At 44.3% G+C, this 23,524-nt stretch overlaps 1 protein-coding gene across 1 annotated transcript; it reads left to right on the top strand.

The window, feature by feature from the left end:
* The first annotated feature begins 2,631 nt into the window (after positions 1-2,631).
* On the top strand, positions 2,632-23,208 carry LOC147641474 (phosphatidylglycerophosphate phosphatase 1, chloroplastic-like). Its single transcript, XM_086810723.1, has 5 exons — positions 2,632-3,312; positions 3,554-3,631; positions 22,377-22,450; positions 22,548-22,655; positions 22,822-23,208. The coding sequence occupies exons 1-5, from the start codon at positions 2,748-2,750 to the stop codon at positions 22,936-22,938; spliced, it is 942 nt and encodes a 313-aa protein (XP_086666849.1). The 5' UTR covers positions 2,632-2,747; the 3' UTR covers positions 22,939-23,208.
* The last annotated feature ends 316 nt before the right edge of the window (positions 23,209-23,524 follow it).

The raw sequence follows: 23,524 nt of genomic DNA on the forward strand, positions 1-23,524 counted from the left end.
TTGTGATCAAAATGCGAGATGGCAATCCACCTTTCTTAGATAGAGCATGAGCTCTTTTATAAAGGTGGGGTTGGATAAAATTATTAAAAACTAAGGAGAACCATATTGAATTGAGGTGAAAGATAGAGGCATGAGTTTAAGATTTTCTGTCATCCCAAGCTGGGGTTTGATCTTATTCCAAGCCTACCAAATGGCTTTAACAAGGGGGCTACCATCATGCGCTTTGATTTGCACTGGTCCACGAAACATAGGAAGGAAGGGACAATCCTTCCATCTTGAGAATCCTTTGATGGAGTTAAGATGTAAACATCTATTTATCGGGATAGCCAAGTCCTCCTTAGGGAAGTAAAGGATTCTCACAATCCATTTAGCAAAAAGTTTGTTAGCCAAATTAATGATGTTAGGCAAGCTTAGACCTCCTTCATTCTTGGGGAGGGAACAATGTCTCCAAGCCACTTTCAGAATCTTGTAATTGTTTGAGTCTCTAGCCCATAGAAAATTTATGCACATGGTATTCAAGGTTTTAAGATCACTTTGTAGATGGTCTCCAACAAGAGAGGAAGTAAATGGTGAAGGGGATGAGGATGTGCTTGAGGACCACCGATATTCCAACTAGATTTTGTTGGCCTCCTTTCCATCTGTCAAACTTTTGTTAGACCTTTCTGAGCACCCATTGCCATCTTTGATGGATGGAAACTCCAAATCCCATGGGAATTCCAAGAAGCCTAAAGATGGAACCTTTTGGGATAATTTTGCATCCATGTTCTTAAAGCCAAATAAGGGGTTCTTTGAGCAAGGTTATGATACTAGCCTTGCTGTAGTTGATAGCAAATCCTAACATAAGAAAGTGGATAGGCAAATCTAAAAGGAGGAAATGACTTGTTGATCATTGTGTACCATACCATTGGTGTCATTAGCAAATTGTTGAAGGCAGAGTTGGTTTGAATTGTTCAGGAATTGAATACCCATGAAAGAGCCTTACTTGATCACATCATCGACTAGCCGTGCAGCACGAGCATTCTCGAATGAGAAATCTTATGAACTGATGGCCAAGAACCATTTCATGGAGAGACTGAAGAATGAAGTCCCATTCCAGTTGGTCATAGGCTTTATCAAAATCAATTTTGAAGAATATAAAGTCCTGATTAGTTTTTTGAGCATAAATCAAAACCTTCCAACAATGCTATGATGGCATTCAAAATAAATCTACCCTTGATGAAGCCTTTTTGTTCCTTCTTGATCCAGGAGTCCATGTGAGTAGTCTCATAACCAGGGATTTGGCATAAATCTTATTAATTGTGGATAACATGGTGAGGGGCCTCCAATTGTCTAATACATCATTCTCCTCTCTTTTGTGAATTAGCTTTATGACTCCCTCATTGATGGATAGTGGGAGGCCTCCAAACTGAACTGCTTCTCTCTAGACTTCTAATAAGGGATGGAGAATCCACTCCTTAAAGGTTTTGTAGAATTGAGCTTGTAGCCCATCTAAGTCCCGGCTCTTTCCATTGAGTATCTATGGTGGTGTTAAGCTCTTCTATTGTGAGGTCCCCCTCTAACATGGCAGCTATGGATTTGGGGATGAAATTTTTCATGTATCTAGCTATGTAGGCCACCACTCTCTAATGTATAGCTAAAGGTTTTGTCCAACAAAGCTGATTTCCTCCTGTCACTTAAGTTTAGCTTTGGCTTGAAGTAGCTCTTCTTGGAGTGTGTCTTTGCCTTCATTGTTGATAAGTTGCTCCAATTTGTTGACATGATCATACGTCCTATTTCTTCTCTTAGCCCCCTAATTGTGGTGACCTCTTGTTTGGTCCTAGAGAGGAAATATTGAGATTCTTTAATAGCTACAGCCCAAGCATTGGCTTGTGATTTCCCTAGATCGAAGTTGATCTGCCATATTTGTTTGATGCCAGATTTAAACAAGGGGAGTTGGGAGATTTAAGGGTCATAGTGAAACTAGCCTGCCCTAACCCCGTTGGGAGGTCTTGTTCAGGGTTACAAGGATGGGTTTGTGGTCAAAGAGAAAAATGTTAGTTAACACTTTAACCCCACAGTTAAGATAGGCATTGAGGTCATGTAGCACCTATCTAGCTTGGCCTTCCTCACTTGATCACTAGACCTACCATTTGACCAGATGAAGGACGAGGATTGATCTAAATAAATTAGATCATGAAACCCTTTACATTCAAGCCATCTTTTCTTCTTCGTACCATATATTGCACCACCTTTATGCTTAAATCTATCATAAATATTTTCCACCATGTTGAAATCTCCCACTAAGATGATAGGGGAGTCTAAGGATATCAAGGACGACCATAGACTTGGTCTAGAGCTCGAGGGGCCAGAAGCATATAGTGAGACAAATGTAATGACTTCTTCACCTGAATCTAGGGAAATGGCTATCAATCTATGCTTTGTATCTTTGGTTATGCTTTTGATGAGGGGGTAACCTATTGTACGAATTGTTGTACGACTCGCTCATCCCCCACTTTGTCGATCTCTAACCCACACACACTCTCCGCATCTCTCCCTAACTTGTACGACTCGCTCATCCGCAACTAAGTCGATCTCTAACCCACACACACTTTGTGTCTGCATCTCCCCCTTTGTTGTTTAGTATATTTGTAAGGTTTAATTTCAGAGTTCCCTAGTGTTAACCATAAGCATATTTAAATGTATAGATTCCGCGAATTCCGGAGCATTAAATAAATCGAAATACCGCCTTTCCCCACTCAGTCTCAAGCATGACTGTGTGGTCGAATCATCAACAAGAATTTCTCCTCACGACGCTGATTAGTCCCGGTCTCTCTCGCGCTGGCCTTTTTCACGGGCGCTGGGCTGCAGGCAAGGCTATAGGGATTCGAGGTTTCATGGGTCTTCGCTGTGACAAGCAAGCGGTGGAGAGCGGGGGTCCTCTTTCCACTGGAGGTCACCTGACGAGCAAATGCAGCAGGGGAGGGCGTGCCTCGACGGTGTCCAGGCTTCAACAGGCTAGCCGCAGCCAGCGCAGGGTGCCTAGAACCATGCTTGCTAAGCTCGGGCAGAGGTTCAACTCTGCCGGGATCGTTTTCACGCTCAACGTCGTGTCCAGGGAGCCCCAAGCGGCTCTGCCGCACGTGTCCGTACCGGACATCAGCTGGATCGACTGGCAAGCCCTAAAGAAGATCGGCTTCCAAGGGGTGGTGCTAGATAAAGACAACACCATCACTGCCCCTTACGTGCAAACCGTGTGGCCTTCTCTTGCTGGCTCTCTTGAAGACTGCAAGAAGGCTTTCAATGGACGCGTTGCCCTCCTCAGCAACTCTGCAGGTAAGCTCTTTTTGGCTGAGCCATTGTGGGGTTTGTAGGTAGCAGACAAAAGGTTGTCCCCCATTGTCCCTCTTTCAAGCAAAATTACATGAGAGTTTTATGTAGCACGTGTGTGTGTGTGGGGGGGGGGGGGCGGGGGGGGCGGGGGGTTGCTAGGGGTTAAGTTATGTCATCACCAGCTTTTTTCTTTGCAGATTTATTTAGTAACCTGACCATAAGACTGCCTGGTGGGACAGCGCAGGGCTGTATCAGTATGATCCAGATGGGTTGGAGGCTAAAGCTCTCGAAGACACACTTAGAATTCCTGTAATCCGCCATGGTAGGCGTTACTGTTTCTTCACTTATTTATTGTAATCTAATTTGTCGGTGATGAAATATATGAGTGTGATCTTAGAGCAATTTTATGCAATTTTGCATCATTAAAGAGGAAGTGATGATTGAACTGTCTGCTTCAAAATAATGTGACTTTTGAGGTAAAAGCCTATATCACTTAAAGAATGTTCTTGGGCGATTGGTAAGTTATGGAAGCCAAGATCAGACCTAAAACACCCATCGTGCTCGAGAGGGAGAGACAAATGAGCTATAATGTGACGTGATTCACAATGGTTCTGGCAGATCAGCTATGAAGGAACAGAGTCTACAGTAAGGTTGATGTGTGTGGATGTCCAGGATTTTCTTTTAAAATAAGGCAGCAGTGGCCTAATATTTGCTTAAAACTTTGGTGCAGTGCGTTTTATACCCTTTTACAGGTCTCCTCTTAAGAGAGAGGATGTGTCTCATGCTCTGTCTGAAAACAGTGCCGTTCTTACCAGTCTCTATAACTTTGCATGGAAAGTAGAATAATGGTGGCTTGATCACCAAAAAAAAGGTTAGGTAGGGGGTTGTATTTGAGGAAAAGCATAGGAAGATTATTTATACCTAAGATGTATCTTGGCAGTAGCACCAAAGCTTTCAGCAGCTCACAATTAAGTGGCATGGGTGTTTACCAGAAGGATCTTGGATTTTGGCATTATGACAACTTCTCATCCTTTTAATTGAGCTTTTCTCCGATGGAAGTTTGTAAATTCTTGATCTCTTAACCAATGTTTGCTTCCACAAACGTGGGTGTTTTAATGGAGGTTATGAGGAGTATTCAGAATTATGAAACATCTTGTTTTATTAATTACTTTGGGCAATGCCCCTTGGCATGGTTAGTTGTGCGACAAAGGAAGCACCTGTTTCCTTGTAGGCACTTTTATTGACACACTGCCTGAGACCGTTTGTCAAACTGTGCACTTCAAAGGATGCTGCCTCCTCCAGGCACTTCCCCATTGCAGTTTGTGGTCAATCTTCATTGTTTTTGACCTCTGGGACCCCTGTACAGCTGTTGGCCTGCTCTGTTTTCAGAGCAGCAGTACTGTAAGTGCTGCGTTTCCTCTTCTACAGGTGTTTTGCAGATGTTGGTTTGCTGATTTGAGGCTCTGTGGCATCCGGTACCTGTGGAGGACACTTCTTCTTCTAAGTTTGGAGTGTCCTAGTTGTTGCCTTTCCCTTACAGCTTATTCCCAAGCTCTGTGTGGCTGTCTTTTCTCTCTATATCAAATCTGCATTTTTTGCTTCCTTCTTCTGGTGGCCTCAAAGTTGGAGGTACAGTCGACAGAAGCTTCTACGTTTTTTGCTACAGGAGGATTTTCGGGTGCTGTCCAGCGGCCAGCCTGTTAGGGCTGCGTTTTGGTGGGAGGAAAGGATTTACATCAGCGTTTTCTGATTTGGACAGTTTTGAGCATATAAGGTTTGGTCCTATTGGTTGGATCAACAATGACAGTTTCAGATTTGGCTCCCGTACCACTTTCTTGTTATTTCCAAGATGAGGCAGACAAGTTGGATGGTGGTAACTTTCAATCATGGAAGTTGCAGGTTACTTCTATTCTTAGGGAGTATGGTTTGATGGAGTTTCTCTCAAACAAGAATCGGTGCTTACCGCACCTTGCCTCTGCGGAGGATGTGTCGGTGGAGGAAGACTGACGGACAGATTTATGGCTTCTCCTCCTGAATTGTCAGGATTCGGTTCTTCGACACTTTATCTATGCTCCTGATGATGCTTCTACTTTCTGTGTGGCAGTTGCTTTGTGATCTATATGGTGATGCCAGTAATCTACAGATGGTTTTTGCTTCTGGGTACTATGCAGCCAGTGATCTTGTGGATGCTTCTTTTGGAGATGTTCCTGCAGCGAAGGATAGTGGGCTAGTTTTACTCACAGCATTTGAGGAGTTTGTTTCTCCTGTTGCTTTGCCTTTAGTTTCTGTGCGTACTTCTCCTTGCCAGGATAATACCTTTGGTAATGTTTTGAGGAAGACAGTGGGCTATCTTTGCTCACAGCTTCTGAGGGGGATTTGTCTCCTATTGCTTCGCCTCTGACTCTTTCTTTGACAACCAGTGACCGGGATGTGTTGTTGGTCTCTTCGCCCTGCTTTTACGCTATGTGATGCTATTGAGGAGGCTACTACTACTTCAGTTACCACTACTGTGAATGTTCCTATTTCCCTTACTCTGTGTGAGGATTCTGGATTGTGGTCAAGTGTGTCTATGACCGTGCCTGGGGCACAGTGGTACTTCCAGGGATTGAAGGATTGGGATTTGGATTTGGTTGGGCTTGTGGAATCCCGACATTAGTTTTTAGAGAGGGTAGTTGAGTTCTCACATCTGGCGATGGTGACCTTCGAGGAGGGTGCTTTTGTACAGCATTGGGCTACTTCTTTCTCTATGCTACTTTCCTTAGCGCTAGGCTTCATTATGGCTGAGTTTGCCTTGCATCTCCGGAGGTTTGATAGAAACTCAGTATGAAGGGCTTTGTGTGAATATATGCTCTTATGTGTGTGTGTGTGTGTGTGTGTGTGGAGAGATGGTTTTGTTCCAAGAAGGCATATACATGATAATATCTCCAATACTCTCATTGCAATGGAATATGCAAAATACTCTGCTCAAGATGTCTTGGTCATGCAGGTGGATGTGGCAGAGGCATTTGATACGGTGCAGTGGGATTATGTTTCTCAAATCATGTCTAAACTTGGTTTTGGGCCAAAGCTAGTTAATGTCATATATTGGCTTTACTCAGATTCCACTGCTCAATGCTTTATAGGGAAACATTTGTCTGAGTCTTGGACTCTAGAACGATCAGTTTGACAGGGATGCCCTCTCAGTGCTCTGTTCTATGCTATTGCTTCGCATCCTTTGCTTCTTTATATGGATCATCTGGTTGATACTAGACAGTTAGAGGTGCTTCAGATTTCTGGTTCATGGCCTTTCATTGCACAGGCTTATGCAGATGATTCATTATTCATGCCAAAGAACAGTCCTCTGGAGCTTCGTCTATTGATCGATACTCTTTCAGATTTTGGATTGGCAGCTGGTTTAAAAATTAATTTTCAGAAATCAAAACTTTTACCTCTCAAGCATTGTGACTGGCATGCTATCCTGTGGCTTGGCCAGATTATTTATCCGGAAAGCATAGTAAGACATTTGGGCTATCCCATTGGCTCGAAAATCACAAATAAGCAACAAATATCTTGGGTGCTAAACAAAATTCAGGACAAATTAGAATATTGGAAGATCTCCACTTGGCCATTACATGTACGGCTTCGAATTGTTCAGTCCATTGTTCTGGCTTATGTCCAATTCTACCTTCCTCTCTTACATTGGTCATCTCGAGATCTTTCTTCTTTTATGTCTCAAGCCATGGAGATTTTTTGGAAAACTAAGCTTCATAAAAAAGCTTTAAGGTTGCTTAAAATGGACCTGCTTTGCTCGCCAAAAATGCATGGTGGTTTGAATATTATAAACATCAAATTTCATGTGCTGGCAAGAAAGATCACTATGCTCAAAACTTTTTTTCAACAAGAGCAGCCTTGGTCTATCATGTTGACAATTTTATGTGGTCGGATGCGCACAAATGCTTATGGTCGTTGGTTGGTTGATCCATCGGAAGTACTAGGCAAATTTCAAGGTAAAATCCCTGGTTGTCCATTTTCTACTTCCTTGATTCAGGATTGGAAGAAAGTGCTCTCTCGCATCAAATGGTCTCCCCATCCTGCTTCTATAGCTTCCTCGCTTCGAATGGAAAGCATACATTGGAGTGCTGTTTTTTACTCTCCCCTTGCTGTACAACAACCAATCAGAGCTTACAATCTTATGAAGTTGGGCATCCGGTTCATTGACGACGTAGTAGATACTAGAGGGCAAATTCTTTCTTTTCCGGCAGCATGCCAACAATACAATCTTGGGATGCATCATAGATCTATATGGAAAGCTATTGCAGATCTCTTACACCCTTTCATTCCGATTCCAACATTGGATGTAAGAGACAGGCTTCAAGATTGGCATCTTCAGGCTTCAAGTTCAAGATTATCCTCTCAACCTTTGCATCTATTGACTTCTATACAGGCTTATCGATTGATATTACCTCCTCCATGGATTGCTCAGCATGCTCATTCTCTTTGGCATCTGGATAAGTCTTTAGCTTGGTGGAAAGCAAAACTGACATTGATATGGAAGTTGAAAATGCCATTGAAACAGAGACTCTTTCTCTGGAGATGCATTGTCGGTATTTTTCCAGTCGGAGTGAAATTGGCCCAAAGAAGAATTGCCTCTCCTCTTTGTCCAAGATGTCATCATACTACTGAGAGTATTCCGCATTTATTGTGGTCTTGTTCATGTTCCAGAGACCTTCTGGACAAGATCTCCTATTTTTTATCTCTCAGATTTCCTGCACACAGGTTCTACAAGTTTTTCTGGATGTTTGGCACGTTATCAGCTTCTTTGTCACAGTATTCTCTTTTCTTCCATTGGATCAGATACTGGGCCTTATGGACCCTCTGGCTACAGCGAAATCATGCATATCTGAATTCACCCCTTCAGCACCCTTATGAGATCTTTCGAGCCTCGTTGCGGCAGTCCTTATATGATGCCGTGCATGAGGAAGATTTGGATGTTTCTTGTGTTCAGCTTTTCTTTTACTGTTTCTAATAGATAGGGCATTTGCTCTTTTCTTGAGCACTGCCCTGATCTTGCATAGAACTTTTTTACTGCTGTTTTTAAGTTCTAGGGTTCAGACATCCTCTTGACGTCAAACCCTTCTGTACATTTATGATATACCAGTTCTTGCTAGAGAGACAGCGCCACAGAGAGACACTGCTACGGACTCAATACCACAGGGAGAGGTGGGCGATAGCTCCAGCTCACTTATTTCTTCCATAGATCTATCCCAGTGCCTATTCTGACATAGGAGGGGGTTACACTTCAGCGCGCTGCGGACCTCCGAGCCAGACGGAGACCGAGAGCACTAGGCTACCAGACTCCCAGACTACATCAAAGGGAGATCACAGAGATACGGGCTCGACATCAGCACCATATCCAGGAGCGGCTAGCTCACTTACACTCACACCCGGAGATCATGCTCTGAGGTATTTTTGCCTCGCCATCGCCTATGTATCACATATTACACCCCCATTATGGTACTGGTTGGAGCTAGACAGATCTGCATTGCATTCTTGTATACCCTGCACATATAGGTTGCATACTGAGCCTCTAGCAGTAGTGCTCCATCCATCATACCCCCCCACTAGCTCGGTACTTTCATAGTTTATTTCATGTTCATTTTGTCCTTTTTTTTTCTGGACATCCAAAAGACATTGACAGTTGTACATTGATTTGTCTCATAGGTCGAGTTCGGCCTCTAGTAGACGTTAATACAGCTTTCTTTCTTTCTTTCTTTCTCTCTTGTTTGGAAGAGGGGCAGGTAGAACTGCAGGAGGACTAGAGGACAGTTTTGAGACGGTTTATGGGCTGTTTTTGGTTGGCTGCAAATTCAGCTATGTGCTTGGGTTTCCGGCTGCAAGTACAAGTCAATTGAATGTGTTCCTTGGCATGGGAGTGATGCAAGCTCGCATGGCTGCATGCTCATGGAGTAGATTGTTTTCTTCCTGCTGGAAAGGAGTAGAGGGACCTACAGTTTTGGGCATCTCTAAGTTTCCAGATGTTTCATGAGGGAACAGGTAACTAGATGTATGCCGTTGTTGGCACTGTTGTTGAATGGTTCCATGAATGGTTCTGTATGGAAACATGACAAAGGTTTCAAAGGGAAACAGGCCTAAGGGTTTCATGTCAAAACAAGTCGTACGTTTTTAGAGGAAACATGTTTATGGTTCTCCAGGAGATAGGTCACATGTAGGCATAAGGTACAGGAATGGACACATGTTTGGTACAGCCTTGCTACTGATTGGACAGGGGACAGGGAATCCATGACAGAGATGGAAAGTACCCTTGGAAGGTAGAGAGGGTTGGTACAGGTGTGTCAATCGTATGGTATGCTATGTTGTGATGCGAGTTCTCTTTTGGGAGACAGTTTGGGAGTCTGTGTTGTGATGCAGAAGCACTGGATGTGTCAGGGTGTGATGCTGTTCATAGGGTGAGAGGCTATGGATGGTTGTGGCAACCCTGATCATGGGAGAAAGCTTCTGTATGCAGACTCAATGTGTGAGAGTCTTTTGATGTGAACAATGGCTGGACTTGTTTGTGGATGCCGAGTGGACAAGAAGCCATGATGCAGGGTCTTTGCAGGCTTCAGGAGTTCTACTGTGACGGCTGAGTTTCCAGCCTTGTTGTAATCAAAGCTCTCTTATAATCAATTAAAGAAATACCGCAAGGGGCGCTATTGCGTTTTGGGGCCAATCGGTGTCCATGTACTGTTTGCAGGAGCACTCTAGCTCCCTTTCTTTGTTTTCCTTTTCTAGGTCCTCGATGGTGTTGAAGTGTTTTGTGTGCAAGTCTGTTTTTGCACCGCCCTTTGGTTTTGTCTGAAGACCGAGGCCGGTTTACACTGTCCAGCAAATCAGCCCGCCTTCCTCTTGCTTCTCCTCTTCCCGTACGGTCCAAAACAGTGCACCAAATCAGCACCAAAACAGCCCCTCTCTTGCTCACACAGTTCCCAAGATCTTCCAAGAGCCTAGAGCTCTGATACCATGTCAGAATATGTAGCGGAGATGAAGACAAGATCTGAAAACACAAGAGCAAGTGCACTGCAGAAAAACACAGCAATAGAGAGGGAGAAATGACATGATATATTAACGTCTTCAAAAGGCCAAAATGACGTATGAGACCAAAAAGGTTACAACAATTGGTGGATCTGATACAATGTCTGTGTAAGAAAAGCTAAAACAACTAAACAAGTGAAACAACAAATATGAGGAAAAGTAAGGTACTAGGAGCTCCTAATGGATAACATCTGGGAAGGAAAACTCCAGCAACAAAGGTAAGCATCATATACATCACTATCCAAAGATGTCTCTCATCGGTCGATGGCGGATATCCTCAATGTCCTCCATGATGGTGAGTACTCTGACTGGATGTCTCCCATGCCGTGCTAGTATGGTCCTGATCCTCTGTTGTAGTCTCCGCCGGTGTCGGGATGGGCCTTTCATCTTGGGGCGCCTGGACCGCCCCAGCTCTATAGCCCGATCAATCAGTGTACCTCTGGTGTGGCTATACTCTGGGGCTAGCTGCAATGCCTGCTGGCTTGACTGCTCAATCTCTGGTCGAAAGAAGTCTGTAATCTGCCTCTGTAGGTGTCTCTCCCTCTCTGACCCCCCCCCCTCTCTATGTCTACGTAGCTCCAGCAAGTAAAATCCGAGGCATCTCTGATCCTGGTATCTCATGACTTTGGAAAGTGGTCCGAAACCCTCTCTGAACAGGCAGTGAAAACGGCCTCGTATCTCATAATATACTGGACAGTGACATATGTAATGTAACTCTGTCTCTGGCTCCATCTGGCACAACTGACAAATCTTGGCCTTAGCTGGTACTCCTCTGAATCTGCCAGTCTCAATCTCTAGCTGGTGTGAGGATGTGCGCATCTGACCAATAGCACACCGTACCCCATGAGAAAGATGAGTATCCATGTAGCTGGGTCTAATCACAAACCCATCCTCCGTGAGCTGGAGAAGATGATCTCTATAGAAAGCCATCTTCGTACCAAGCTCGTGTGTCGGCTGTATCCATGTCCTCCTAGTGTCCAGCTGAGTCAAGTCCTGCCTGATAAGTCTGGTAATCTCTGCCCGTGTGAGATAAAGGGAGGGTGCATCTAGGGAGTACTGAAATGGAGGTAGCTTGTTCATACTAAAGCCATGCAGTTGGAACCAAGTTGTCATCTGTGCATACCAACATGATCCGTCTCCCTGTGATGCCAACTGTCGTGAAGACTCCAGGGCTAAGCGAGCATATCTGTCGCTAGGGAGAGCCCAAGTGCTATGTATAAAGGAGACTGATCGAGTGAGTGCCTCTACTACCAATGGGGGGGCAGCTATCTCTGCACAGATAATATCATGTGGTACGGAGGCCTTGGCCCTAATCATCCGGGAAATCATAGAAACCAAGGGCCTCTCCATACATCTCCATCCATCAGTGCTACCAGCTCGGCTGTGGTGATCCATTGAGGGTCCCCATCTCTCCACTCCATACAGCATGGCTGAAGTGACCAAAGTGTCAAAGAGCTAGAGCTTTGTTCGAGGCTCCTGAAACTGAACCTGCGAACACATCCTCTCTAGTCTCCCCAATGCTGCATAAGCTCTGGTCAATCTGGTCTCTGTTGCTCTCCTCAAGGAAAATAGCGGGCCACTAAAAACCACACCAAGGTAAGTATATGCATCTGTATACTCCACTATCTCCTGACCATATGTAAAGGTGGGTGCTGACCTCCTAACCCACTGTGCTGTGGTGTTAAACACCATCACCTTGGTTTTACCAAGGTTAACAGACAATCCACTGTCCTGTGCAAACGTGTGCAATGCATCCAAATGACGTTGCATCCCCTCTGGAGAATCTGAGATCAACACAATATCATCCCAGTCCTCATCCTGTCAATAGCTTTCCTTACCATCTCAGCAGTAAAGAAAGCACATGTCTCTGGGCATGGCTCCGATGGGTCTGGCACGGTGGCTGTCCCTGTGTACAGGGATGCTGCATACTCACCCCAAATCTCTGTAGAGGTAATGGCTGGTGATGGTGAATGCTCATGGAATAGTCTCCATGCCTCGCCTCAGTCCTGACTCATAAATAATTGATACAAATCCCTCTCTAACTGAGCAAGATAAGCCCTCTTCTTCCGTCGCACTAGGCGCCGGAAGGTAATCCGTGACTGTCTACGAGTGGTAACACCCATGAGCACCTCTCTCTGTAATCTGATCCTCATCTCTCTGCACTCCTCATCATACCAGCTGTTCTGGGGCATGTTCCTAGATTGTCTCCGTGTAGGCTGACTATGGGGATATGCCTTTGATGCTGTAGCATGAAGCGTCTCTATCAATATCTGAGTGAGCTCATCTAATGGCCGTCCCGGCTCCTCGGCACATAAGTGTCTGTATATCTCATCCGTGTACACGGTGTCAGTCTCCCTCGTAAAGGTATAACGAGCGTGTGTGGAGAATGGAGCTGTGCTGAACTGAAATGTGAGTGAAGGACAAGATAGCATGATCCACTGCTACTCCAACCGGCCTAGTGCCTACCATAAAATCCTGAAAAGAGGGAATGAGACTGGGCTGAGCCATAACATAGTCCACTGTACTAGCACCATGCCGATGTGGAAAGCGAATCTCTGTAGGCCATTTAGGATGGCCAATCCATGTGTAGTCCCCATGTCTATCAAATACCGCCCATAGTTAGTGTGTTCCTCATCCTGTGAGAGTCTAGATAGGCCCATATCCCTAACATCAAGCTCCCTCAACATCTCCTGTGAGGTATCATAAAATACTGTCTGGTTATGGGCGGTCCTGGCATTGAAGTCTCCCAGGAGGAGAATGATATCACCATCCTTGGAGAACTCCCAAATGTCATCATCCAAAATAGAAAAGGGAGAATGTCCTCTAGGTGATGCATACACTGATGTACTAGGAGCAAAATAGCATATAGCAATGTAGAGATATCTGCCCGTCTCTGCCCTTAGTCTAACCCACATGTACCTAGCCTGCTCATCTCTGCGGACTATATGTATTAGTGGCTGCAGCTCCTCTCTAAACAATACTGCCACTCCTCCTGAGCCCCATCCTCTATGCTCTGAACGAGTCTCTTGTCTACAAGCTGTCTCCCATCGGTATCCACTAACATGTGGCATGGACTGTCCAGGAGCCTGATGCGTCTCAGAGTAGAAGATGATGTCCCTCCCAGTGAAACTATCCTCAAAAGCCCCTACATCAAGGCGTATAGATCCATTACAATTCCAAATAGCAACTTTGAGTGTAGTCCCATAGGTCTCGTGCCGTCATGAAGAGCGCCTCTCCACTCTATAGAAGGCCACTTTCCCTTTCTCTCGGGCTGCCCTTATCTCGGGCATAACTTCTTTCATGTGGGCAAGCTGCGAGAGTGTGAGGTCATCTCCAAGAAATATTCCCGTCTTCTTGAGTGTAGGACGTCTCTTCAAGAAGTCCTTCTTCGCTTCCATGGAGGGGAAACGAATGATAAGTGCTCTCTCCTTAGAAGATTCGCCACTACCTTCTCTCTTCTTTCCCACTCTCCATGCCTTTGTGTGCGTGGCTTCAATGCCCATCATAGAGAAGAGCTCCTTGGTTTCCCCTTCATCACGGTCTTTTAGACCGGACACTCGTACATGTAAGGCCTGGGTCTTCCTCCTTTGCTCCTCTTCAAGGGTCATGTTGATGATGGTGGGAGTGGGGATGGGTGGCGATTCTTTACCTTTCCCTTTCTTGGCGACCTCAATCCATTTCTCCATCTCGTCCATCTTCTTTTGTGTCTCTGTGATCACCTCCACCCATGAAGATGTCTTTCTCTTTATGTTGCTCCTCCTCCTCTCGAATGATCCTCATTTGTTCCTTGATGGTATTCAGCTCTTCAATCAAGGAGGGCTGAAATTTTCCATCCTCAAGCTTGCCTTGTGAAGTGGCTTCCAACTGCTTGCAATTTGGCCTCCACTAGTTCCTCCTTTAGGGCTGAAATCTCAGCCTCTTGCCTGGATGTTCTCTCTTCTAGCTCTTGGATTTTGTCAAATCCCTTCTTGAGTTTGGAGAGGCGGTTTATGATTGCGGTCACGGAAGAGTCGACCATCTTCTTGTTTTCTTTGATAATTGTGCTGAGCTTGTCCTCCACCTTCACGAGCTCCTCTTTAACTCCGGTCTTGGCCATGACTTTTTGCAGTACTTCCCACAGCCAATGGAGAGAGAGAGAGAGGCGTGTAACTCTGCTATATACACAAGAGAAAATCCCGAGATCAGAATACAAAGTGTGTGGGGGCTAGGGGCCATTTTATATGGCCCCTACAACCAGTCGGCCTGCACAAAAGACAGCCGATAGCAGTCATAAAGTCACCCGACCTACTGCAACTCCAGTCGGCCAGCTACTCACAGTCGGCCAGCACACAGGGAGAGTCGTGGAGCAGCAGGGGCAGTCGGCCATCATCCGGATTAGCCAACAGTCACAGGACAGACTCCCACATCTGGTAAAAATAGAAAAAAATGGGAAAAAATATGGAGAGTGGGGAAACATGAGGAAACACCTAAATCGGGCGGGCACACCCACAACAGAGGCCTTGGTGTAGCAGCAGGGGCAGTTGGCCATCATCTGAATCAGCCAACAGTCACAGGAAAGACTCCCACACCTGGTAAAAATAGAGAAAAAATGGCAAAAAATATGGAGAGTGGGAAAAAATGAGAAAACACCTAAATCGGGCGGGCACATCCACAACAGAGGCCCTGGTGTAAATATACAGACAGCAGATGACTGCTAACACCTTCTCTCTAAAGTTGATGCTACAGATTCTCACCACATAGAGGTATAAAGAAGGCCCTGTTTTGCGTTATTGTAACATGCAGTGGAAGTATTCGTATTGGAGGATCCTGCCACACAAATGCTCAGACCGTCTTCTGTATCCCGAGTTTCGCGAGTTTAGCAATCCACTTTAATGACTTCAAACTTTAAAGAGATATGAGAGAGAGAGAGATGAGAACTGTACATCGTATGGGGTCCCGAATTACCCACTGAAAGGCCCCCTATCCCGTTACCGAGATAGTATTTGCTTTATTATCTTTAAAGAGACTGACGATAAGCCAAACGCAAGACCTTTGAAGACCAAGTGTTGGGTTGAATTGTACTTTGCTATAGAAGCACCAAAGATGTCCAATCTCGAGCCTATGCACCCTTCCCAATGGAATGAGGGAGGGATGCAAAGCTGAGGCCGAGAGAGGGGCTGTTTGGGACTCTTCTAGACTGAGTATGAATGCTGAAAATGAATATGAATGCTGCGTTTTACCTTCACCAAGTGGCTGGAGCAAAACGATGAGTAGATGAATGCTGAAAACTGTATGGGTGCAGAAAACGCAAGGTTGAATGCTGAAACTGTTGCGTTTTGCTGATGTAGGGGGCTGAATGCTCATGTGTTGAGGCACCTAGTGCTGTAGGAGGAAAATGCTGAGATATGATGGCTGAAAATTGCAATTGCTTATGCTCCTTGTGCTGAAGATGCCAAGCGCTTGAATGCTCTACTGCTGAATATGATGAATGAATGAATGAATATGATGCTGATCTATTTATATGGACCAAAGGAGCCAGCCGGCTGGCTACAGAGCTTATAGACTGCTCATGTCCACAATAAATGCATAAAAGATGTATAAAATGCTGAAAATGATGGAAAAATTACCAGAAAATTCATAGTAAATATTCTAGTAAATACTAGATGATATCTGGGGATTCTGCAATGGTCTAGATGCAATGAATGAATGATATGCAATATGCAGAATGCTTTCTGATGCAAAAAGGTTTCTATTGACTTTACATGCATGAATGCGTCTCTTTAAGTGGGTTAAGGGACTTAGACTGACTGACTGACTTGCTATGGCTTAGACTGACTTACGTAGCTCGTGCCTGACTTATCCTGGATTGAGGATTACAATGGGGTCACGACGTACGGCAAATATCATCCTGAATGGTACTAATACTGTTACAATGTTGCACTGATGATGATGAGCTAGTTTGTCACCTTTACTACGGTGCAGAGTGCATGTGACATTCCCTCTTGCTTATCTTGGCAGCAGGTTCATGGCTTCCAAGTAGTCCGCCAACAACTGGGGATACTCTTGAAAGAACTCCTCGTCTAGCCATACAGCTCCGTGGGTACCTCTATCTGGGAATTTCGTATAGAACTGACGTATTTGTCAACCGGAACCATGCTTCCAACGATGAAGAAGGATTTGCTCGGGTCGATGACTTCTGCTTCGTCTACCACGTCTGGTTGCTGTTCATATGAAACATCAAACACTTTTGGTCCAACATATGGTTTTAGCCAAGAAACATGGAAAACATCATGCATCGTCCGACTGGTAGGCAACTTTAACTTTATGGAGACATCACTTAACTTCTTAACTATTGGGAAAGGTCCAAAACTACGGAATGAAATCTTGGGACAATGTTTGTCCGCTTGTTTCATGATACACAGATAGACCCAATCCCCTTCCTTGAAGTGGACATCTCGTCTAGACTTATTCGCCTGTCTGCTATATGCTTCCTGTGCTTTGGTCAAGCAGTCCTTGGTTGACTCAATGATCTCGGAAAATGTTTCCGTGGTTTCATTAGTCTCAAGAGATGGAGACACCAATCTCGTCAAAAGAGAAGAGAAACGGCGACCAAAGGCTACTTCATATGGAGTCCGTCCGACATAGGATGAATGAGTGTCGTTCAAGATAGCATGGACCAATGGAAGATAATGTTCCCATTTGGACTGCTGGTCATGACAATATGACTTGAGAACATCAAAGGCCAACTGGTTATAAATTTCTATTTGGCCGTCTGTTTGCGGATGGAATGCACTAGACAACTGTAACTTACCCTCTAGAAATGTGAGGTAAACTCGGAATCTCTATCTGATGTAATGGTGCTAGGCAAACCACAAATTGGGTACCAATGCTTGAGAAACAGACGAGCTACGTCCTCGGCTGTGGCCGTATACTTGCATGGGATGAGCATGTATAATTTACTGAAGCGATCCACAATGGTAAAACACTGAGTGTTCCGGAATCCGGTGGATGTTGGTAGAGGCCCTACAAAGTCCATAGATATGTCGATGAAAGGTCGGTCGGGGATAGGCAAAGGTTGAAGTAAACCAGTCTTCTTTGCTTGTGGAACCTTTTCTTTTTGACAAATCTTACAGGCTTGAACATGTGAATAGACATCATGCCTCATCTTTGGCCAATAAAAGGACCGTTCCAATTTCTCGAGGGTACTGTTGATACCCCTATGTCCTCGAACTAAGGAGTCATGGGCATCATGGAGAAGAGCTGATCGCTTTTCCCCAATGACACAGAGGCTGTTCTTGAAGAACAACCAACCGTTCTGTACCGAATAATGACCCGGCTCAGAATTGAGGGCCAAACTGAGTACCAAACTCAGGGGAGTCGACATATTGGTCTTTCATGCTATCTAAGTCCTTCCTCGTGATTTCGAGAATGGTAGATTCTTAGATTGTCTGGATGTTGGCCTTTCGACTAAGAGCATCTGCTACTACTGGGTTATGCTTACCAGGGATGTATTCAATCATTCCTTCAAACTGTTGGAAGAGTTGACTCCACTTGGCCTGTCGATCACTCCACTGGGCACTGGGCATAGTTTGAAGCCACTTAAGTGCTTGGTGGTTTGTTTTTACTGTTGAAACCTGTCCATAAAGAAAAGGCTTCCAATGTTTGAGCGCTGTGATCACACCCAAAAGCTCTTTGTCATATATCGAATAATTCTTTTTGGCGACATTCAACTTTCTACTCTAGTATGCCACGGGTCTATTGTCCTGCTGGAGAATTGCACCTATGGCTACATTGCTTGCATCGGTAATGACCTCGAAAGGCTCATCCCAAGATGCTAACCTTAATACAGGCGCTTCTGAGGCGGCTTTCTGGAGTGCACGGAATGCATCAAGTGCGTGGCCTGTAACTTGAGACTTTCTGCTTGCGAGTCTTCACTCCCTTGAGCGAGTCGATAAGAGGTGTTGCAAGGTTGGAAAACTGATGGACATGGGTACTGTAGACCTGACAAAGACCTACGAATGAGCGGATTTGTTGGGCGGTCTTAGGAATGTCCCAATCTAAGATCTCCTGAACCTTTGATGGATCCAGTCTAATCCCATCGTATCAATGATATAGCCCAAATATTGAACTTCTTTAACACCAAAGACAGACTTTTTGGCGTTTATGTAGAGCTCATTATCTTGCAAAAGTTGCAAGACTTTCTCCACATCTTTCTCATGCTGCTCCGCAGTGGCTGAGAAGACTAGTATGTCATCAAGGAATATGAAAACACACTTCCCAATGTGGACTGTGAAAATCTTGGACATCATTTTATTGAAGGTTGCGGGTGCATTTGTAAGCCCAAAAGGGATGACTACGAACTTGTAGTGACCACGCTCTGTTCGAAAAGCTGTTTTTGGAATGTCAGCTTAAAAAATGCGGACCTGACGGTAACCACTCTTGAGGTCGATCTTAGTGAAAAATTTAGCACCGTCTAAACGCTCCAAAATGTACTCAATCCTTGGCATAGGAAACTTATTCTTAATGGTGAGTTTATTTAATGCCCTGTAGTCTACACAAAGGCGTGTAGACTTGTCCTTCTTTTGGACAAATAGGATGGGTGCAGCAAATGGTGAGGAGGAAGGCCAAATAAATCCGGCTCGGAGGAGCTCAGATAACTGTTTTTCTAACTCGCCCTCTAAAGTCTTGGAAAGATGATAGGGAAACCTGCTAGGAGGATCCGATCCAGGGACCAAATCAATATGATGGTCCTCAGGGCGAGAGGGTGGGAGACTGGGTGGAAGATCGTCCCTGAGCATAATGTCCTGATGACTGGACAGGAGGTCTTAAACTGAAAAGGGTAGGTGGGTGGGAAAAAAAAAACTTTAAATCCTGCAAGTGGCTGTCCAGCACCTTAGCCCGCCTTCCTCTTGCACCTTCTCTTCCCGAACAGTCCAAAACAGTCCATCAATCAGCAATCTAACTATCCCCCTCTTGCTCAGAAAACTCCCAAGATCTATCACGAGCCTAGGGCTCTGATACCATGTCAGAATATGCAGCGGAAATAGGCGTGTAAACTCTTCTCTATACACAAGGTCCCACAGAAAACTGAATGAGAAAGTGGTGGGGAGCATGGGGCATATTTATATGCCCCATAGATGCAGTCGGCCAGCGCATGATGGCCCTCCACGACTGCATAAAGCAAGTCGGCCAGTGCATGATGGCCCTCCATGACTGCATAAAGCAAGTCGGCCAGCAGAAAATCTCCACGCTTGCTGAATAGGCAGTCGGCCAGCCACACGACTGCTGAATGGACAGTCGGCCAGCCACCAGAGGCTCCTGCCAACATCCGGCATCCATCCAGACCACGGAAAAATGGGGAAAAAATACGGGGAGTGAGGAAAAATGATAAAACACCTATACAGGGCGGGCACACCCACAACAAAGGCCCTGGTGTATAAAAATAGACAGGAGATGACTTCTAACAGTAACATGTCGCGGCACCCCATGCGGGATATCTTAGGATGATATGCAAGCCTTATGCCCTTTGTACATGGATCAGCCCTAACATCTTAGCTTTAGCATTTTAGTTGTCATTTTCTTTTTAGCTTTGTCATTTTCTTTCATTTTAGTACCCATGATGATGTATTCCATGGACATGATGTAATCCTTTTGGTCGTATAGGCCATTTTGGCCTTTTGTAGACGTTAATATAACTTTCTTTCTCCATTGTGCTTCTTCTCTCTCTCTCTCTCTCTCTCTCTCTTCCATTTTACCTCGCCATCGCTTATGTATCACATATTACACCCCCATTATGGTATTGGTTGGAGCTAGACAATTCTGCATTGCATTCTTGTATACACTACGCATATAGGTTGCATACTGAGCCTCTAGCAGTAGTGCTCCATCCATCACACCTCCCCACTAGCTCAGTACTTTCATAGTTTATTTCATGTTCATTTTGTCCTTTTTTTTCTGGACATCCAGAAGACATTGACAGTTGTACATTGATTTGTCTCATAGGTCGAGTTCGGCCTCTAGTAGACGTTAATATAGCTTTCTTTCTTTCTTTCTCTCTCTCTTCCATCTCTTTGACTCCCTGAAGCACCATGTAATCACAACAATCCCATGATGCCAGCTTGAGAAGTGGTATTTTTGGGGCCAGTTTTTGTAATGCATGGAATGCCTCAAGAGCCTTGCTCGTAACGGACACTTTTTGGCAATGCATCTTCGTGCCGTTGAGCAGATCTGTAAGAGGTGCTGCCAGGTCAAAAAATTTGTCCATGGTGGTCCTGTAGGCGTGGCAAAGACGCACAAATGATCTGATCTCTTTAGGAGTCTTGGGTACATAGCATGTACCTTGTCGGCAAATACTAGACTCACTGATCATGCATCCCAGATAATGCACCTCTAATGGGCCAAATGCGTTCTTTTTGTCGTTAATGTAGTATATGTATGTATGTATGTATGTATGTATGTATAATCGAAGAAGATGAATAGACACTTTCCAATTAACTCTATGAAATATTGAGACATAATTTTATTGAACGTCGCTGGGGCATTGGTGAGACCAAACGGCATCACTACGAACTCATAATGGCCACACTTGGTCCGGAAAGCCGTCTTTGGAATGTCGGTTGTAAAAATCTGAACCTGGTGATAGCCGCTCTTGAGATCAAATACTTAGCACCATTAAGACACTCTAGAATGTCCTCAATTTTGGGCATTGGGAACTTATTGAGTACCTTGTAGTCTATACATAAACGTGCGGTCTTGTCTTTCTTTTGCACGAAAAAAGATGGGTGTAGCGAACGACGCGGATGATGGGCGGATAAATCCAGCTTGGAGTAACTGAGATAATTGTTGTTCAGTTCGTAGCTTGTGACTCTTAGTAGGATGGGCGATCATGGCCCCCATGCACATAGTTTCGTTGGCAGCTTTGTGTTTTCCCCACTTCTGCACTTATAAAGAATTCCCCTTGATGAGTGGACGCAGTTTTTGAGCACCTTTCATGCCCATACACAACACTTTTCAACACGTAAACAGGAAAGACGGGTGTGTGCAAAGTGAACGGATATGATTATTATTTACAAACACTAATGTTGAGCTTGAGCCCTAGACTGTTGCAGCCTGGAACAGCAGGGGAATCAGCAGCATGATCAGCCCCAACAGCAGCAACCAGCGTTCACGTGTTGACATGGATTCGCAAGAGACTTGAGTTGGCTTTAAGTATTTCTTTAAAGCATTCTTTTCGTATTCAGCCTGCAGTCCCACTTTGGATAGAGTTTTTTCGCAAAGAAGTAATAAAATTGCAAGAAATTAGGTATCTTTACATGCATGTAAATTCCTCAAATACATCTTCAATATCCAACCTTACAAATGAGAAATTTGATTGCACATATTTAACAACAAACCAAATACAAAACAAGGAAAACACTAGAAAAAATTTGTAAGAATACAGGGACATCAAGAAAAAATAAATTTGAGGTTCAACTGATGGAGTAACTACTACAACAAGGAAATTAGCAAGTTATGATTTAAATCCAAAAAACTATTCTATAAAAAACAGGAGAGAAATAAAGAAAGAAAGATTGTATTAATGTCTCTCTTAGGCCAAAGAGAACTGGCCTATGAGACAAAACCATGTACAATGTATGTGTTGTCTCTGAGTATCAGATGGTGCTCAGTGCACAATACAACAACTGGAAGAAAACTGAAAGAAAACTGCTAGTGTGAGGTCAGAATGTATGTACATATATAAGGATGGAGCACTAATGGGAGGCAAAAATATGCATAGAGTTGGTCCCCGGGACACAGCCACACTCCGCAAGTTCCCTCGTCGCCTTTCTAAGAAATACATGTGTTTCCTGGATATTTGTTTGAAGCCCCCTACACCCTGTAAAGTATTTTCAAAGATCTTAAGCTGGGTCACAAGCTTTCAGCTATACTTTATTTTGCATGGTCTTCTGACATGCATTTTTCAATGGTTCACTGTGGGTATTTCTGCTGCACTCTTCAATTGCATAAGTTGATTGCAGGGTCAAAGAAGCCATCTGGATCAGCTGAGGAACTTGAGAAGCATTTTGGTTGTGATGCATCATCATTGGTGATGGTAAAGCTCCAAAGTGCAGCATTACTTGCTAATCAACTAGATGTTTTAAAGCTCTCAACGTTAAAACCTAAATTAAGTTGACATGGAACTTTCTTAGGTTGGAGACCGATATTTCACTGACATCGTTTATGGCAACAAAAACGGTCTGCTCACTTTCATTACCAAACCGTTGACCATTGAGGGAGAACCCTTTGTTATTAGACAAGTATGCACTTCCGCCCTTGCTTTGTTTTTCTAAGAAGTAGCATCATCAGTAATTTTCTCAAAAAAAGGGAAGGGGGGCTGTGTGCCTTTTTTGGGTAGTTTTGATATGTATAAGGGGCTAAGCAAAGATCTGCTAATTGTTATTCCCTGTTTTTTTTCTTGTGAAGGTACGGGCATTGGAAGAGTTTTTGGTCCAGCGATGGCGTGAGAAGGGAGTGATGCCAGTCAAGCATAAGCTACTACCCCATAGCCACGAATTTGTGAAGGACCTTGTAAGCAAATAGGCTGGCAAAAGCCTTTGCAACAAATTTTGATCATCAAATTACTTGTCAAAGGGTGGTGTTTGGCTTGTAGAGGTTATGAAGTCTTATCATCTCCCAAATTCCATCAAATGTTGAGGAATGCCATGTAAAAATCCTTGGTCTTAATGTTGACATTACAGCCTACCTCGGTTTTCCAGTTTCTGGTTTTAGGAATCCTTATAGAGGGGTTTATACCTTGTTATGGTATAATTTGTAGTTTTGTGTGAGTATATCGAACTCCCCGCAGGAATACATCTTCTTCTCCACCAATAGCCTTGTGTACACATTCTTATGAATTATTTGTGATATCTGTATGCGCTGGTGGGCTTGAAGTATTTAGGAACATCTTTGGGCATTTCTTGCTAGAAGACTAGCAATGTACACATTACCCTTTCTCTCCTACTAGCCTTGCCTTCATGTTTCTATGGGTTATTTGTTCTCTCTTAGTTGACATGGCTTGTCTAGTGTGAGAACATCTTTCATCTATAGTAAAAGATTATCTTGGAAGCCTATGGCCTATTATACTTTTGCTACATGACCATAAATGCTCAGGACTATGTTCTGTTCT

The sequence above is a fragment of the Cibotium barometz genome, chromosome 2 (assembly GCF_041138505.1).
Source record: "Cibotium barometz isolate CiBa-2024 chromosome 2, ASM4113850v1, whole genome shotgun sequence".
Lineage (NCBI taxonomy): Eukaryota > Viridiplantae > Streptophyta > Polypodiopsida > Cyatheales > Cibotiaceae > Cibotium > Cibotium barometz.

Excerpts from the sequence above, each read along its gene's own strand:
- LOC147641474 (XM_086810723.1), top strand. The coding sequence starts at position 2,748 with ATGACTGTGTGGTCGAATCATCAACAAGAATTTCTCCTCACGACGCTG. Across the intron at positions 3,313-3,553 it reads CCTCCTCAGCAACTCTGCAG|GGCTGTATCAGTATGATCCA; the intron begins GTAAGCTCTTTT and ends GGGACAGCGCAG. Across the intron at positions 3,632-22,376 it reads AATTCCTGTAATCCGCCATG|GGTCAAAGAAGCCATCTGGA; the intron begins GTAGGCGTTACT and ends AGTTGATTGCAG.